The following is a 17,106-nucleotide window of genomic DNA, read 5'->3' as shown; positions in this document are numbered from 1 at the left end:
GTATGAACAAATGAATAAATTAAGCCAGCTCTGCCTTGATCTTTTTTTCTTACTTCAAAGTGAAATGAATGGATAAATTAGAGCTCTTAGTGTGTGTGTGTGTGTGTGTGTGTGTGTGAACTCTCACACACATACTAATGCACACACACACAGCTGGGCACACCCATGAATATTTTGAACTGTTTTTTTCTGTTCCAGTCGCAGCGCACTCTGAAACACCAAACCAGTCTCTATAGCAACAGATGGCTGTGAGCTGTGGCGGTGGCGCGACAAATGTCGACACACTGAATTATTCTAACCTATTTTAACCTCTATGAGTATTTTACGTGGCAGTAACAGCCATTTTTATTCAACAACGTCCCTGACAGATAAAAACAAAACTGAGGGAGATGAACAAAAACAACACATCCTTCTCATTTTGCCCAGTTTTTCTCCATGTGTTTTTTGTTTGTTTACATGGTCACAGATCATCTTTGCATAGCTGTGGATTTCAGAGCAAATGAGTACATTTGGATGGAGATGGTGTGTGTGTGTGTGTGTGTGCCTGTCTGTGGTGAGGTGGACAGAGAGGGGAAAAACGAGCAGGCAGATTGGAAGGTGAGGCATGAACCTGGAGAGAGGCGCAGATGGAGGATGAGTCATGTGACTTGAGCGTGGAGTGGCAGGCAGGACTGAGCCCAGTGTGAGCCACTGGACAGACCATAGCCATGACACAGGAAGGCCTTTTTCTGCGATTATCTGCAGAAACCTGCTGCTAAAGATGTACAATAATGATCTGAGGAGAAACTGTGACGTGACAAAAATGGCAATAATTCAAATAAATCATTTTCAAAATGTAGTCTGGTTTAATTCCACACCAAGCAAACTATTTAGAGTACATTTAGACTCCCTGATTGCAGGAAGAGTTGTGTAACTTGGTAGTGTAACATGGCCTGATTAGTGCCACATCAAATCCACCTTCGATCCGAGCGCAGTTGGGCTCTGCTCCAGCTCTAACATCTGCGGCCTGGACTGCTATCACCCTCTTGTTTTAAATTTGTTGTATGGCACCGCTCCAAGTCATTTAGATTGCACTTATTAAAAGCATGGCTGACATAATTTATTTAACGTGCTAACAGGTCCTGCTCATCTCTCTGATAGTTCGTCACCCGTCTGAATACAGTATCGGCTGCACTACGGAGGCGAGGGAGTTGAAAATATGTTGGTGTATTAGCAAAACTCAAGTGAAAACTACAGAATTGTTTTTCTTCCAGACTTTTATGCAAGGTGGGTGCTCTTAATACAATCTGACTGATGCATGAGTTAATCTTAAACTAAAAAGATTCATATAATACTTTGTCTCTTTTAAATCTTCTGAATACATCCTTTGACTCTGGTACTGAGTGTGCTGATAAAGGCCTTTGTTGGCACTGACGAGGTTTAACCAGCCCGCAGGGTTGTTTTTTTTTTGTTTTTTTTGGCTGACTTTTCAATCAAAATGTCTTCAGGTATCAAGTTATACAAAACAAATGCTATTCTTAAACTTCTCAAGGACAGTTTTTGCTTCTCTCTCACTCTCTCATGCAATAAGATCTACATAAGGATGCAGGATGCAGTTCTCGTTGTGGTCTAATACCTCTGTGGTACGTCTAAAAAAAACAAAACAAAAAAACAGCGTTCCTTCTTCACTAAAAAGCAGGCAGAACTCTTTAATGCCGTCCAAAACTTGTCGGGAGGCCAAACGAGCCTTGATGCAAACCGAGGCCCTTGACAGTAGTTCGTTGCAGACTTCCATCCTGACACTGTCCTGTGTCAGATCCAAGATGTAACATTCAGTCTGGCTTGTTATAACGTCCACTTAAATCTTTCAGGGATAATGAGCCACTGGCCTCTTTAGCACATGGAAACCATCAGTCCTCTCCTCTCTGATAGGCTTCATGACTTCAGACCCTCTTTTCTGCAAGAGGGAACAATAAATGCTTCTGTCTGTGCAACCACTTGACCCTCTTATTTTGGCGGTATGACCACAAGTGGCGCCCCTCTCCTCGGTCTCCACATTAGCACTTGGGCGTCGTTGGCATTTGGCCTCCCCAGCGCGTTGGGGGGAATGGGCTCCTGGTAGTTGAGGATGTGCGGTTGCTCCTGGTAGGGACGACCCACCAACGAGGCCCGAGAGCCCAGAGGCATGTCTGGATCCACGGCAATGTCCACCCGCATCCGCCACCGCACCGTCTGCAACACGATACGCTCCTGGAAGGAGAAGAGCGGCAGAATGTTAATGTGGTCGAGACTGTCTATATGCGTATGCATGGGGCCGTCTATTTTAAGCACGAGTGGTGTCTTTAAGGTGACGTTGATTGTAAATTACATCCTCTACTGCTACGAGATGTGTTGTTAATGTGCAGCCTAACAAATGGTGCATCACTGGACTAAAATATTCATTTTACCTTAACCGAAACAGGAGAAAGTTTAGCTAACATACAGAATTGTATCGCCAGTTTTCTGTTCCCAGGTGCTCTTTGTCTGTTCTCAACTTGTAAACCAACTAGGAAGAAAATGAGCCTGACAACCCTCTCTATAATAACATAAAACGAATATATATCTATCTTCCACAAGGGCAATACATGACTACAATACTGACGCCTGATGGGCCACTGCAGGACCTTCATTTAGGAGAATAAAGCCTTTGCAATGATGAGGTACTCTGTAACTTTACACCAGAAAGGAAATGTGCAGGGGGAGATGATTACATCACAGTCGCTCTGTGTGCGTAATGCAACAGCAGGTTCTGGAGATTTATATTGTTCTTCATTTAAACTGTGCAAAACATATCTGTGACACGAGGGTGCAAAATATGAGTTTGATGCATGTGGGAACAAACTGTTTGATCTCGAGTGCTCTCTCCGTAATTGTCCTACCTTGGTGACGGAATTCATGGCCACCAGCCAGGTGATGAAGCTCTGGTCCCTGGTGATGTGGGTCAACATGGGTGTGTTGCTGTTGCTGATGGGCACCGCCCAGGTCACGCTGGGGTAGAAATTGTCGTTCATGCTGACCGTCAGACGGGACGGTTTGGACGTGGGTCCGGTCAGGGTGACTGTCTCTGTGGTGTTGCCATACCAGGGGTAGCTGACGCCGTCCGAGTCGCTGATGGCCTTGACCCGTCCCTCTCGCAGCTCTGGTAACTCCCAGCTGGACCTGTGGCAGTGGACAGAGGGGGACAGAGTGAGAGGGTGAGAGGCTTTTTTTGGCGCTGGCAGGTGCAGATGTCCTGAGTGTGTGAGAGAAGAGAGGCGTGCACATCCAAACACTAACACACACGCTGAAGCTCATTCAGAAGCAAAAAGTTCACGTCTGATGGGGTCTGCTACACACTTACATGCCAATATCACCATAGGTGTTGTAGAATTCCATCTGGGTACAAGCCTGGATCCAGCCCACCACCCAGGTTTCATTACGGGGCACTGGTGGCATCACAACCCCTGCTGAAGCCCTGAAGTAAGGCGTCTTGTAACGGAGCACAATCGGTGAGTTCTCCTCAATGATGGTGGGACACTGGTCAATAGAGGCTGACACCTCATACACCACAATGTTCTCCCGTCTGATGCGGGGTTTGCATGCGATGCTCTGAATACAGCCCATAGTGCAGGCCACAAGCAGAATGAGCAAAACCAGAGAAGAAGGGAGCAAATGATACCTGGCCAGTATGCACATCAGTCCCCTCCGGGTTCCACCCTTGCCTGAAGAGCAGATCTAATCTTTTAATTGCCCATCATCACTGATTGGTTGGGAAGGAAGAAAAAGGAGAGGAAACGATGGGGAGTATCACAGTCACCATTGATCAAACCTAAAAACATCCACCATCATATTTTCGGGATGATGTGGAGGTGAGAGCGCAGTGGGGCCTGGGGGGGAAGTATCACAGATCTCCGCAGCCTCCTCCCCCCGGTCTGCCTGCTGACTGCCGCACTGCCCTTGGCGCTCGTCCCCAGAAACTGCAATCCGGCCTCCCCTGGGCTGCTGCTGCTTCTCCGCCGTGCGTCCGGAGGCTCCCCTGTTCCTTGTCGAGTCCACACGTCCGGCTGCACGTCGGTGCCCCTTGATCCTGCTGCTCTGCTCGCGGCTCTGCGCTGTCATGTCAAGTGGCGACAGGGCAGCCAGGTGCGTCAGAGGAGGGGGGCTGGATGCCTTTTGTTTGCTTGCCTTTTCCTGTTATTAGCCCTACATTCGAGCGGCGCCCTCAAAAGACAAAATCGGGCTCCTCATCACCTTGACCTACATGAAAAAAAAAAGCTTCGGCAAATGAGCGTGAATGTGTCCTGTAACGGCGAGACAACGCGGCTATAACGAGCTATTTTAACGTTTTCCTTGCAGTGTGCTTCCATTCTTGGGGATGCATGAATGGTGCATCATGAATGGAGGCAGCGAGGCAGCATAAACGTGCAGAGAACAGTGACTATACCCAGCGGCTCGAGCGTCTCTCGCGTCGTCGTCTCAGCGTTACGTTTCCTCGAGCTGCTGAGCATCGCGGACCGGAGAGCATCCTTCCCGAAGCCGCGGGTCGCCTTGTTCGCTTTGGAGGTGCTGATGCTGGAGAGGCAGGGGAGGGGCGTCACCCGACCTCTGCATTGAAAAAAATAACAAGTGCACGCGGGCGTGGCTACAAGGCTGCGTCAGTCCTACGTGAAACATCATTGGTAGCTGAAGTCAACAGCGGAAGTGGTGTCGTTTGGCTCAGCGACTTCGTAGCCACCGACGCTGACACGCATTCACCGGTCGGCTCGGATTATTATTTTTGTCCCCACCCCGCCGGTTCACGTCTGCAGCTGCCAGTGCTGGTTTATGATCGGCCGTCTGTTCGGTTACGCTTCTCAGTGGGTGCCGAGCTTGTTGGACCGGGTGTCGCTGATGATGAAGCCGCAGGTTGTGTTCGTGCTGGGCGGGCCTGGCGCCGGCAAAGGGACCCAGTGCTCCAAAATCGCGGAGGTACGATAGATGGCGAGAGAAAAGACAATGAAAACTACTGCCTTTGGTGGCTAGGATATAGCATGTCGTGATGAAACTAGTGTTTAGTGAGCGTTGGGATGGCTGAGCCTTTTAATAGCGCGTTTTTTTTAAGGTAATGGCTAAATTACATTGACTTCCGGTTGTCCTCTAAAATGAACCTGTGTGTTAGCTAGCTAGCCAGTTAGCCACACAGGGTGTACAGTTTATGTGCTGATATGTAAGTATGTGCTGGCATACTGGAGCCACAGAGTGCCATTTTAATGTTTTTAAGTCTTCATACACTGTGCGTCAAAAGAGTAAAGAAAGAAATAATATATTTTAAGCCACTTATTAAGGTTGTGCTGTCAAACGCCCGAATGAATGGGCTAAACTTAATGTGTTCTCATTAGCTTCACACAGAACAAACAGAGCCAACAGCAGACAGTGTGCTGACATTTGCTCCATGGTGTAACTCCCATCGACTTCTGTACGCAGTTTAGGTTATGTAATGATCAGTGGTGCACTTGGCCACTCCTCCACCAACCTTGAACAAACAGACACAGATGTTGACGTAGCCATCGGCTGAGGAACCTTTTCCATGTCTGACCATCACAGCACTTTTATTTTGTCTAGTCTGTATCGAAGTTTCTGCACGTATAGTCACTCAGATGAGCCTTCTGTGACTGTCTGTAGATCCTCATCATGTTGTTATAATAATAGAACATAAGTAAAGTCTAAAGCCCTTTCCAGTTTAAAGTCCAGGACAGGGTAGGGCTGTCAAGCATGTCTGAGCAAAACAGTCGAACGGTAAAGATTTATTCTCCGTTCCTTCCTTCCTTCACCGCATCACACACCATCCCGAAGAAGCAGCATGGCTTTGACAAAAAGTTGCTTTTAACAAGCCACCCACAAAGTTTGAAAAGCCAGAAACTACTCAAGGATGCGGCTTTGATGTTTGAAAGTCAAACTCATGAAAGCTTGTGAAGCTGCAGCTCTGCTGGGGGCTGATGTGGAACCTTTCATGTGTGTGTGTTTGACTGCTATAAGAGAGACTTTCTAACTACTTCAGTTCGTGGATGTTACTGGGTGTCGGCTGCCATGCTTCAAGTACAGCGGTTAGGCCTGAATGGCAGCTGTGCATAGAGGCTCCTTTCATTCAGCACACAAGGAGTGACTTCTTCATGGCCTGTGAGTGAGAAGAATGTAGTCTTAGTCTGTCAAGGCTGCCTTCTCAAACGCTTTAGCAATAGTTTTAGTGATGATAAGAACTTCTTTAACATGACCAACTGCCACTTTCTCCTCTCCAGAAACTGACTCTTGATGCCTTGTTTCAGTGTGCTTTTTGTTGAGACACCCTTTTTGAGATCTGCTTAGCATCTTGGAAAAAAAGGTTTGCACGTTTCTTGTCTCTCAGGGCTACAACTACACCCATCTGTCAGCGGGGGACTTGCTGAGGGATGAGCGAGCGAGAGAGGGCTCAGAGTACGGACATCTCATTGACACCTACATCAAGGAGGGCAAAATTGTCCCTGTGCAGATCACCATCAACTTACTCAGAAAGGTATGCACCACATACAGGCTGTAAACCAGATCAGTCTATCAGGAGTCAGACACTTTCAGTCAGGACCTGTTTGCATATTGACTTTTGTGAAGGTATGCAGGACTTGAATTTGATTCTACCATCTTGGCTTTTTGTGCCAGTATCTGGGCACTGCGGTGTGACAGGTAATTGATAAGTTAGTGGATACGTAACAGTGACATCAATACACTATTGGCATGATTCATTAAGTGAATACACAAAACGTTTGCCTCTTCTAGTCTTGTGAATGTGAGGAGTTAGCGTTTCTTTATGTTTCATATTATTTAGATTCAAATGTTTTGGTCTGATTTTACATTTGAATAAACAGCTGTTTCAGTGAATTCACATGAAAAGAAAAATGTTTCAAGTTTTTTGTTGTTTCGTGTTTGTAAGGCAATGGAAGAGACCATGCAGAAAGACAAGAAAAAGTTCCGTTTCCTCATAGACGGTTTCCCTCGCAACGAGGACAATCTTCAGGGGTGGAACACCGACATGGATGGCAAAGCGGATGTCAAATTTGTGCTTTTCTTTGACTGCAGCAATGAGGTACGTCCTGGAAACTACAAAGCTGCTGTTTTTAGATACACGCAGAGTGGATATCCTCCAAGCCTTTTTCACTAAGCACGTGATCTGTCTTGTTTTTTTTTTTTTTTTTTGTCTACAGGTTTGCATCAAAAGATGTCTAGAAAGAGGGAAGAGCAGTGGACGCACAGATGACAACAGAGAAAGCTTGGAGAAAAGGTACAGTCATGCAGGACAAACAAAATAACTTGGACGCTGACAGTATCAGTCGATCCCCAGATTTTCAGACGGGCTTCCTTTTTTGATGAGTGTAGTTTGTACTGCTGCCTTTTACCATTGATTGATTTCATATACTGATTTCCGTTTGTCCATAGCAAAGTACAACAAGCATATCTGATCAGTATGGATTTGTCTGACCCATTTAGCTGACTGTTGGATACCTGCATGTGTGTTTTTGACCTAATTCGTGTCTCCTTTGAGTCCCCTGTGTCATCTGACCCCAATAACCAAGCATGTTTTTTCTTTGATGCAGAATCCAAACCTACTTGCAGTCTACACGGCCAGTTGTTGAACAGTATGAGAAACACGGGAAGGTGCGCACTGTAGACGCCTCTCGTCCTGTGGATGAGGTGAGTAAACGCCATCAACCATAGGAAACGATCTATGAAGGCTGGGGCATTCAGCACTGCTGCACAAAAATTGGAAGGTGAATTAACTGTAGGAGATCTGTCTTTTTCACACAATAACAATGATAGGTTCTCGTCACAAAGATCTCAAATACCGCCAGTAAAAGTTAACTTATCTAGGCGGGAGCACCCTGGGGGTAGGTGAAATAGAGTCCTGACTGAGTCTGAGAGGCTGTTTACTAATGTTTACAATAAACCTCCAGAGAGCCTGTCTGAGCTGAAGACACTGTTTGACTGCAGTAGCAACGCGACTGCTTTCTTGCAGGGGCAGCTGGAGTCTCTCTTTTAGGCTCTAAATACCTTCAATTCTGTTCATTTAACGCAGCATAACAGAAAATAATTGCTCAAACAAGTCTGTGTCTGCTCTGCTGTAGACGAGCATTGGAACTGCAGCCGTGTTATTTTTCTGCCTCTTGCTGCGTGTCAGTCGCTTTACACGCCACAATGCGCAGTGTTAAAATCAAGCATGCAAGTATAACTTGTCAACAACAACCACTGAGAGCGCCCCCAGCTGCTTATCTGCTGTAGATGACCTGCCACCGTTTTATTATTGCACTGTGCTAAAACTGCAATGAACTTCTAGTCTCCAACGACGCACAGTGCAGCCTCTGGGTTCTGACAGTCGACTGTTCTGCGAAATGAACGTTGCTGTAATGAACGGCACCCATGGATTGGATTGGAAGGCGGGGGTGGTGTCTGGATAAGCAAGCAGCTTAGTGTGATAGTGGGAGAAACCTGTCAACCAGAGCAAATGAGCCCTGAAGGAGACATGCGTCCACAGTCAGTTGTTTTTTGTTTCCAGCGTCTAGTGGTGATTAGACGAACTGCAGCTTGAAGCAGTTCCATATTGGCTCAAACACTGGGGTGTGAGGGGTTTTAGTGAGGACGGACCAAAACAAGTTAACCAGGGAAGGGAAAACTTCCCCAGCTGGTCGCTAGATGTGCTTTAGAAACAAATAAACCCATGAGGAAACCAACAGGAAACCAATAGGCTCCACCAACTGACTGTCATGAAAGGACGTCGTAAAACTTTTAATTAACATCACAGAAACAAGTGTGATGTCACAGACTCTAAGTCCAAGACGTTGCACGTCCTCGATCAGACACAGGCGTAACCCTTTGGCTTTGTTCGCTTTGAGTTTTTTTACAAGCTGGATGTTATTTTGTGGTTTTGGCCATCACTGCTTTCAGCGTGGGGATTGAGTGACTCTACCCTTTTAGGAAAAACAGACACAAGACAGATTTTAACGTCCTCCTCCACTCAAGAATGTATTTTGCTTATTGTTACCTCACTTGGATGCTTAACCTGTACAGAATGATGCACCTCACATTCATTCAGATTGGAGTTGAAATGATTTGTTCATTAGTTGAATATATTTCTGTTTTTTTGACTGTTGGTTGAACAAAACAATCAATCTGGAGTTCTGGCAAATTGGGAATAAAAAAAAAACTTTATTCTGAGATAGCTATGAAAGGTAACGCTAAATTGATTAATAAAAAAAACTATTTGCAGCCCTGCCTCTCATAATTTCCTTCAAATGGGGGTTTGATTCACAGCTGTCTGATGTGGCTGCCGGTGTGTTCGGGTGGCAGTGTCACCTTATCACCAACTGTTAGCGCTGAAGCTGATGAGCAAAATGAAATATCATACATCTTTGTTTTTTACAAGTCCGAGTACCTTCAACTATTTTTCTCTTCCAGGTGTTTGCTGATGTGAAAACCATCCTAGACAAAGAGGGTTGAGTTTCCCAGCTGCCAACATTCATTCACTTTTATAGTAGTTTTCTTTTTATCAACTGCAAGTACACTATAAGAAGTTTATGTCCATCCATATGACTTTTTAATTTTTGTTGTTTTGTTTTGTTTTGTTTTCCATCTCTTTTGTAAAGCTGCACTGTTTGTGAGTGTGTGAACAATATGTATTGGTATGAATGAGAAGTAGGGGTGTCCAGTTCATGTTGAGAAGAGCTCACGGCTGCACTGTCTTTCATCATAGTTTGAGGCCTTTGCATAGGAACAGAATGGATCGTTAGCTTAGACCGACACGTTCTCAATCACTTCTCGTATTGGAAGTCTCTATAACAATGGTATATATCACATATGTCTTCAGAGTATCATGTCATTGGAAGCAGCCATAATGCTTCAGACCAAACAGTTGTTTGACTTGATGATCACAGACTTGACAAAATAGCCAATCGCCTCCAAATAAACTGCATAAAACCTCTGTCTCATGTTTAATGGACATAACTACACGGCTGTGACCGGTTGTTTTTGTGCCACGTAGAGTTATCAGCTGTTTCTCTGATAGATGGCCGGTCTTTGATCAATATGTGACTCTGTGCTAGAACACCTCGATGTACTTCATCCCAGACATGAGACTGGGGAGTATTCAATAAGGAAACAAGACAAAAATGAACGTTTTGTTAAAAGTTGTGCTGAATCTACGTGTTTTTCTTTGTTTAATTTAATTAATCTAATACATTGTGTGCTTTCTTTTGTGCATGTTTAGCTGTATACTATAGTGTTGTCCAGTACTTAAAAACATTTTACTAAACAAGGCTTTACAAAACCCATGTGCTTTCAACTGACTCGGCCAGTAGAGGGCGCCTGACATCGTGTTATTTGAGTGGGTTAACGTGAGTTGTTTTAAGACTTTTAGGTATTACAGTTAGAGTGAAAAAGGACTCTTCACTAAATAAGTATGGAAATAAATACTTTGACTATATGGAAAATATATAAAATAAAACATAATATATAGATAAATGTTGATAATTAATGGGGACATGCACTTCCATACCAATCTACATTTTATTCCTGTATGTTTCCTTATATTTAAAATTTCTGCATTTCAACATTAATTCTTATATTTAGAACTTAATATATTTCAGTTTCTTGTGAGTTTTTATTTCAGTTCATATATTGATTAATGTAGAATGAATGATGGTCATTTTTTGCCCTCCATAGACTTGATCAGTTACTAAACACAAATGGAGTCGAATCGATTGGCAAACTGAAATGTTCTCCTCCAAATGCTCACCATGAGTCAGGTTTTTAAGTCAAATGTCAGGGTGAGCCAGAGAGAAAGTATGTCTCCAAAATTACACCATCAAATACTTCTTGGCTCAATGAAGAACACCAGAGTTACTCCAACAAGTGCTACATAATGTACATTTTATTTTCACGTCATATATACAGTATATTTCAGACACACACATATGTGCAGTTACGAATACATTTGCGTACATATTAATATTCCTGAGCATTTTTTAGCTTGAGGCCTGGTGCATCTGCATTTTAAGAGCTACACACACAACAGATTATCAGCTTCCAAAACAACAGTACCTGACATGCATACACACAACAACAGGGCAACGTACCATATGTGAAATGCATCACTAAAGCAGTTTATAACTACCGGGGATTTCATATTGTCAAAATTCCAACATATTAATCATCTGGGAAGGTAGCCAATAGAAAAGTGTGACTGTAAGGCACTATGAATATACCGGTTCATACAAGTGCACTATAATACATAAGGTTAGATAAAATACGTTCAAATTTAAATGATCCCGCTGGGAAAAATGGATCATTGCAGCACCAAAATGTAATACAATACAGCAAAGAAAAGTTAGACTATAAATAAGAATATAGCAAGTGCAGGGCACGGGGTCTAATGAATAATTTCAACATGTCAACGACATTTTAAGTACAAATATTTGAATGGAAATTATGAAAATATATGAATTACAGCATAAGAAGTATGTGCAAAAATATCAATGGGAGGCTAGATATGATCCAAAAAAAATTATATACATAACCAATTTTAAATGAATAATAATCTGTACATATTACAATACGTACCATAAACGATGAAATGGCAAAATAATAAGCCCTTGTGTTACTGACAGTCAGTTAAGCTCACTGCACGTAAGAAAAACAAACTTTACGTAAATATATTCGTACTCTGCCAGCAGATGGCAATCTGAAAATATATATTATCTTATTTACAAACACAACCCAAAGAAAAATAACTGCATACACTGTGACCACGTTACTGGGCAAACCAGCATCTAAAGCGAAACTGTAACAGTGATTCTCAATCCGGATGAGAAAGAGGACTGTCCTTCAATGCTGACATTCAGTTCAGTAATTAGCGAAACAGAGAAACACCAGCTCAAATTCACATTCAAAACGTACATTCTGTTGTTAGACATCCACAACGAAAGCATAAACTTCTACAATCTTTGAAATATCAAAGAGCTTACATAAAGTACTGTGCATCACATATATATAACATTTATGTTTGAAAAAATAAAAATCTTTTGATAACATGGCAGCTGATGCAAAAGGAAAACAAAAAATGACGCAGAGCAGGGCTGCAGCGGGCTCAGCAGGAGCTGACCAGGCCCGTAATGACGTTGCTGGGAGTCCTGCGATACTGAGCCTTGGTGTTAGTGACGGCGCCGTGCTTCTGTCGGAGGTGAAGCCTCAGCTGACTCTTGTGTCTGAAGTGGAGGTCACATTTTTCACACTGAGGACAAGGAAAAAATCTTTTAGAAACACTTTTTAAAAGGACAGTTTCATCCCCCGCAGCTATGCTTCATAGCTCTCCAGGATTACCACTCGGGATTTATAACTATTGATAGGCACATGGATCACGGGGCAGAAGGGATTACTCTGTTTTTAGTCAGCAGACACAGTGGTTAAAGAGGTGGGGGCAGACTAGGAAGCTTACATGATAAGGCTTCTCTCCGGTATGAATACGCATGTGGCTCTTGAGTGTCTGAAGGTGGCGGAAATGTGTTCCACAGATCTCGCAGGGGTACGGCTTCTCCCCTGTGTGAATTAAGACATGGGCGCGAAGATGGGCCACCTGGAGGAAAATGACAACATGAATTAAAACACGCACACTCAGAGGCAACGCTTTGACAGCTAACACAGCAAAGCTTTCCTGAAGATGTGCCAAACTGCCATTTCTCACCTGGACAAATCTGGAGCCGCATGTCTCACACTTGTATGGCTTTTCTCCAGAGTGGATGCGGGTGTGGGTCTTGAGGTTGGCTGGTCTGTTGAACTGAGCACCACAGATGTTGCAGTGGTAGGGCTTCGCACCTGGAAGTTAAGATCAGCAGGTGGTGCAATGATGAATGAACAGTCACATGCATGAAGCCAACGTTATGGTGCTTAAAGGGATAATTTATCTTACCAGTGTGAACGGTCTTGTGGCTGGCCAGGTTGCCCTTGTAGCGAAAGGCCGCCTGGCAGCAGTCACACTTGTATGGCTTGTCACTGTGGACCTGGACCATGTGGTCTTTCAGGGAGTCTTTCTCTACGAACTTGGAGTCACACCCGTTGCAGAAATAGGTGTTGTTTTCTGCAGAAAGAAGCAATAAAATCAATGTCAATTGATACATCTCTGTGGTTTTGTTTAGAATAATCCTGCCAAATGATTGGTTCTAGTGTAAGCATAGGTAACAGAATGACAGACGTGTGACTCCACCTACCACAGCTGGAGGAGGAGTACTCTGAGTGTAGTTTGGCAGGGTCGTCTCTGCTGTATGAGTCAGGAGAAAGGTGACCCATTTCCATGCACCGAGGGCTTTCGCAACCACAGGAGGAGCAGCTGCGTTGGCTGAACACAGAAAAACGAGCAGAGAGTTAAAATAAAGTGAAGCTCTTCTCTTAAACAGATTTATATCAGGTTTACAGTTGTCACGGTGAGCTGGAGTTTTACCTGCTGCTGCTACAGGTGCTGCTGCTGCAGCTGTCGACGCTCTGGGACATGAGGATTTCTTCTCTGTGCTCGCTGGCTCCCTCTTCTGCCTGGACCTCACCGTGTCCACCTTCTGCACCGCTCCTGCAGGGGCTCAGTGCGGGGGACATGGCCGTAGTTTCAGCGCTGCCTCCCTGAGCCTCTTTGTTGTTTTCATCGGGAGCTTGGTTCATTACGATCAACTTGTACTTCTTCCAGTTGCGGGCCTTGGTGTCCTTGGGACAGTCTGACGGCTGTTTGAGGCTCAGCGTGGCGTTTCTGCTGCTGTTGGACTCAGTGGGTGAGTTGGGCTGGCAGTCAGATCTGAGGGGGCTTTGAGGGCTACAAATCACACCTTTGACAAAACCTGGAGACAATCTTAGGCAGCTGGTCTGTGGATGTTGAATACTGTCTTCCTCCATGGGCGTATCAGGCCTTTGAAGGCTCCTGTGGGCTCCTGCCGGTTGGATTATATTGGTGGGGAAACTGGGGTGGCATGGCACAGGGTGGGAGATGATGGTAGTGGACTCATTGTGAGTCATGTTGGTACTGGGTACCTGCAAGCCTCGTTTCTGGGACAAGGCCCCTCCTCTGGGAAGGTCACACACCTTGTGGGACCCTTCCAGCTTCCCTGCAGGCACGTGGAGGTCACCATAGACGTGATAGGAGCCAGAGGTGTTGATCCCCCTGAAAACACTGGGGATGTAGGCCCTGCACTCCTGCAGAGAGGGTGAGGTTGATGTGTGGTTGTTTTGAAAGTTCGGCTCTTTTTCATCGACACGCCTCGAAGCCGGAATTTCCTCGGCGAGATGTAATGAGTTGATCTGTACCTCTTCGATATCCATAGACTGATGCCTGCAGAAACACAATCAACAATAATTTATTAAGTCCAACTCCGTTCTCCACTTCTACCAAGACATTAGAGAGCGTCTTGTCACTTTTTATATTCTCCTTTACCTGGACTTGATGAACCTGTGGCAGGTGTCAACCACATGTTCCATCTGGAGGTAGATGGCTGTGTTCATGGTGGCCAGGACCTGACTGTCCTTAAGGTTCAGACAGGATGTGTACATAAAGTCCAGCAGGATGGAGAAACCCTTGGGGTCCACTTTGGGGTCTAAGCTGATGGCACTAAGGTTTGCATTCTCAGGGTCCATGAACACAGAATAAAAGAAGCCACTGTAAGAGAACAGGAGAGAGGGGGGTACAGATGAGTCATGAACTACTGAAAATGAATTTACTTGGGATGATTCATGAAATTGTATAGTGTGGCTGTGTCAGGGGCAGTGATTCACGGCACTAGAAAATATGAAATATGGTCCCAGAAATAGCATCCCTTCATTAAGCACAGTGAATAAAAAGAGAGTCCATAGGTGGGGTGTCAGATGGCATGATGGCGCGTACCTGCAGGCCACCAGGACGGCCTTGTGAGCATGGAAATGCTGTCCGTCCACCTGTATGGTGACATCAGTCAGGATGTTCCTGCTGCGGAGGCGGTTGAAGTTGAGCAGGACGTCGCCTGCATGGCGTGTGAACTGAATGCAGCCATCTGCAGTCGTGGCCATGCTGTCAAAATCTGAGAAAGGGCACACATAATGAATTTCATGGGGTTTGTTCATTATCCATGACCCTTAGAGTGATCCACTGCTTAATAAAAGACCCTCGAGAGAGAGAGGTGCTCATACTGTCAGCTGAGCAGACGAACTGGCACCAATAAACACGAATCATCATATTTTCAGAAAAATAAACCAGCCATGAGTTACATTATTTAATTACATAATAACACATGCACAATGCAACAGCATGAGACATACATTTTATTTAGCAGCTCAGACGGAACTGAGGGAATCCTGTTAAAGCAAAATCACACTGCAAGCCAAAACAAACACGACTGTGATAAATTAAAAGTAGCCAATTATACATGCATGAACACTTACACTAGATAATAAACGCTCTTATTATATTTCATCACCTCCGGCTCTCTCTCATACTATGAGCCAAATCAAGCCACCTGCCCTCAGGGCTCATAATCCACAGCAGCTCTGAACCAACAAGTGTCCTGACTGCGTTTTATCAGGAGGAGGCGTCCTTGCAAAGAGAAAAGTAAGAGGTAGGTTCACTACACCTCTCTGATCCGTGCATTACTTCGCGCTGGGACTTCATAACAACGTTATTACATAAGCTACGATCGATAATCTAACATGTCATTATTGAAAACGGTGAGTGGCTCAACATCTGTATGACTTAAAACAGCGCTTATCACAATTTTGAGACGCCCGCAAATCGTCACCACAGACAGTAAGTGTTCATACTGAGAAAATCAAACACTGCTGGCCTCTCAAGTCTAAACGTGTGAGTGTAATAGTCTGATATGTGCCTCGTCTCCTGCAGTTTCACATCGTGTTCGCAGCGGATCAGCGCTGGCAGCCTGCAGCCTGCTCGCTGTAAACGTGTTTGACGTTGAGCACATTCCGTCCTGGCTGCTAAGATTAGGCTGCCAGCACACAGGGAGGTTTCCTGTTCCCCGACATAAGTAGACCTCATCTCATTTAACCCATTAACATTTACTCCCCTCCTGCTAAACTAATCTCCGAAGTTATTTCTTCACCGCGAAATATTAGACAGAAGTGAGACGGCGTGGATTTCGTGGGATGTGATTTCAAGGAGTGGTTAGTTGTTGCTGCGTAACTTAGCAGGCCAGCACAAGTCCGTGAAGTTCACATGAAGCGTTCACTTGTCGCGTTGGGGACTGTTATGTAGTTTCTCAAGTCTTCGCTCGGCTAAAAACTAATGGTGGGAAGCCGTCGGCTCTGCGGTGGAGACACTCGGCGAAGTGGAAATATTGTTTGTCGACCACAGAAATGTGCGTAGAGTGAAAATAAGATGAGTGAACTCGACCGACCGATCCTGTTGCGCCACTTTTGCACGTCTGATAGGTAGACTAACTTGGCCAAAAGGTGGATAAATATAACTACATGAGGACAAAGTAAAATAAAAGGGCTGCCGTGGCTAAGGGTTAAAGTCAGAAACCCGTGGTTTGTTTTCAGTCTAACAGCAGCTAATAAAGCCCTCTTAAAGCACGAGTGATGACATGAAATCCGCACACAGCCTAAAGTCGCACTTCCGTCTAAAACACAGTCAAAGACAGCGCAAGTGTCAAAATCTGCTCTCATACTTTCAAATCTGTTAGTTCACTTCTAGCTAAAGGAATCACAAAATACAGAAAGAACCCAGCCCCGGAGCAGCCACATGAGCATCTGCTACTTCACTACACTTCTGACCTAATGCTGAGAAAATAGGATGGGAAAAAAGTCACCTTGTAAAAGTTTCCTCGAAACTCTGCGCATCACCAGTTCTGAGAATCCAGTTCTAAGAAACACAGCAGCTCAATTCTCGGAATTTCAACACCGGGCCGTACCATTCTCTGCGAGGCGGGGGAGCTGCCCAACGCCGTCTGCGTCATTTCACCCGCGTACAGTTAAGACTGTACAGTACAACAAACGGTTGCTACTGGATTAAAGCTATTACTCCAAACGTCTTCGCAGGATTTACGTGTAGTATGTTTGACAGTTTATCAGTTAATTGGTTTGTTTAGCAGTGAG

At 44.8% G+C, this 17,106-nt stretch overlaps 3 protein-coding genes across 3 annotated transcripts; 1 reads left to right on the top strand and 2 right to left on the bottom strand.

Annotated features, from left to right (window-relative positions):
* Nucleotides 1–10: 10 nt before the first annotated feature.
* Nucleotides 11–4,725, bottom strand: fam78ba (family with sequence similarity 78 member Ba). Its single transcript, XM_076744690.1, has 3 exons — nt 3,359–4,725; nt 2,898–3,177; nt 11–2,229 (listed from the first exon to the last, which is right to left on the bottom strand). Exons 1-3 carry the CDS (start codon nt 3,691–3,693, stop codon nt 1,987–1,989), a joined length of 858 nt encoding a protein of 285 aa, XP_076600805.1. The 5' UTR covers nt 3,694–4,725; the 3' UTR covers nt 11–1,986.
* An 89-nt stretch (nt 4,726–4,814) lies between these two features.
* On the top strand, nt 4,815–10,184 carry cmpk (cytidylate kinase). The gene is made up of 6 exons (XM_076744691.1): nt 4,815–4,965; nt 6,380–6,526; nt 6,938–7,090; nt 7,209–7,285; nt 7,599–7,695; nt 9,454–10,184. The coding sequence occupies exons 1-6, from the start codon at nt 4,822–4,824 to the stop codon at nt 9,493–9,495; spliced, it is 660 nt and encodes a 219-aa protein (XP_076600806.1). The 5' UTR covers nt 4,815–4,821; the 3' UTR covers nt 9,496–10,184.
* A 709-nt stretch (nt 10,185–10,893) lies between these two features.
* On the bottom strand, nt 10,894–16,869 carry bcl6ab (BCL6A transcription repressor b). Its single transcript, XM_076745741.1, has 9 exons — nt 16,821–16,869; nt 14,909–15,080; nt 14,462–14,683; nt 13,487–14,359; nt 13,257–13,384; nt 12,959–13,126; nt 12,734–12,864; nt 12,488–12,625; nt 10,894–12,283 (listed from the first exon to the last, which is right to left on the bottom strand). Exons 1-9 carry the CDS (start codon nt 16,849–16,851, stop codon nt 12,140–12,142), a joined length of 2,007 nt encoding a protein of 668 aa, XP_076601856.1. The 5' UTR covers nt 16,852–16,869; the 3' UTR covers nt 10,894–12,139.
* Between the last annotated feature and the right edge of the window lie 237 nt (nt 16,870–17,106).

The sequence above is a fragment of the Chaetodon auriga genome, chromosome 12 (assembly GCF_051107435.1).
Source record: "Chaetodon auriga isolate fChaAug3 chromosome 12, fChaAug3.hap1, whole genome shotgun sequence".
NCBI lineage: Eukaryota > Metazoa > Chordata > Actinopteri > Chaetodontiformes > Chaetodontidae > Chaetodon > Chaetodon auriga.
The sequence above is the reverse complement of the archived record's forward strand: the minus strand, read 5'-3'. Positions and strand labels throughout refer to the sequence as shown.

Coding starts and splice junctions, on each gene's coding strand:
- fam78ba (XM_076744690.1), bottom strand. CDS start 3,693: ATGTGCATACTGGCCAGGTATCATTTGCTCCCTTCTTCTCTGGTTTTG. Junction 3,178..3,358: donor ACCTATGGTGATATTGGCAT/GTAAGTGTGTAG, acceptor CCACTGCCACAG/GTCCAGCTGGGAGTTACCAG. Junction 2,230..2,897: donor CCATGAATTCCGTCACCAAG/GTAGGACAATTA, acceptor TTCTCCTTCCAG/GAGCGTATCGTGTTGCAGAC.
- bcl6ab (XM_076745741.1), bottom strand. CDS start 16,851: ATGCGCAGAGTTTCGAGGAAACTTTTACAAG. Junction 12,626..12,733: donor GCGGCTCCAGATTTGTCCAG/GTGAGAAATGGC, acceptor ATTTTCCTCCAG/GTGGCCCATCTTCGCGCCCA. Junction 12,284..12,487: donor CCGGAGAGAAGCCTTATCAT/GTAAGCTTCCTA, acceptor CCTTGTCCTCAG/TGTGAAAAATGTGACCTCCA.
- cmpk (XM_076744691.1), top strand. CDS start 4,822: ATGATCGGCCGTCTGTTCGGTTACGCTTCTCAGTGGGTGCCGAGCTTG. Junction 7,286..7,598: donor AGAGAAAGCTTGGAGAAAAG/GTACAGTCATGC, acceptor TCTTTGATGCAG/AATCCAAACCTACTTGCAGT. Junction 7,696..9,453: donor CCTCTCGTCCTGTGGATGAG/GTGAGTAAACGC, acceptor TTTCTCTTCCAG/GTGTTTGCTGATGTGAAAAC.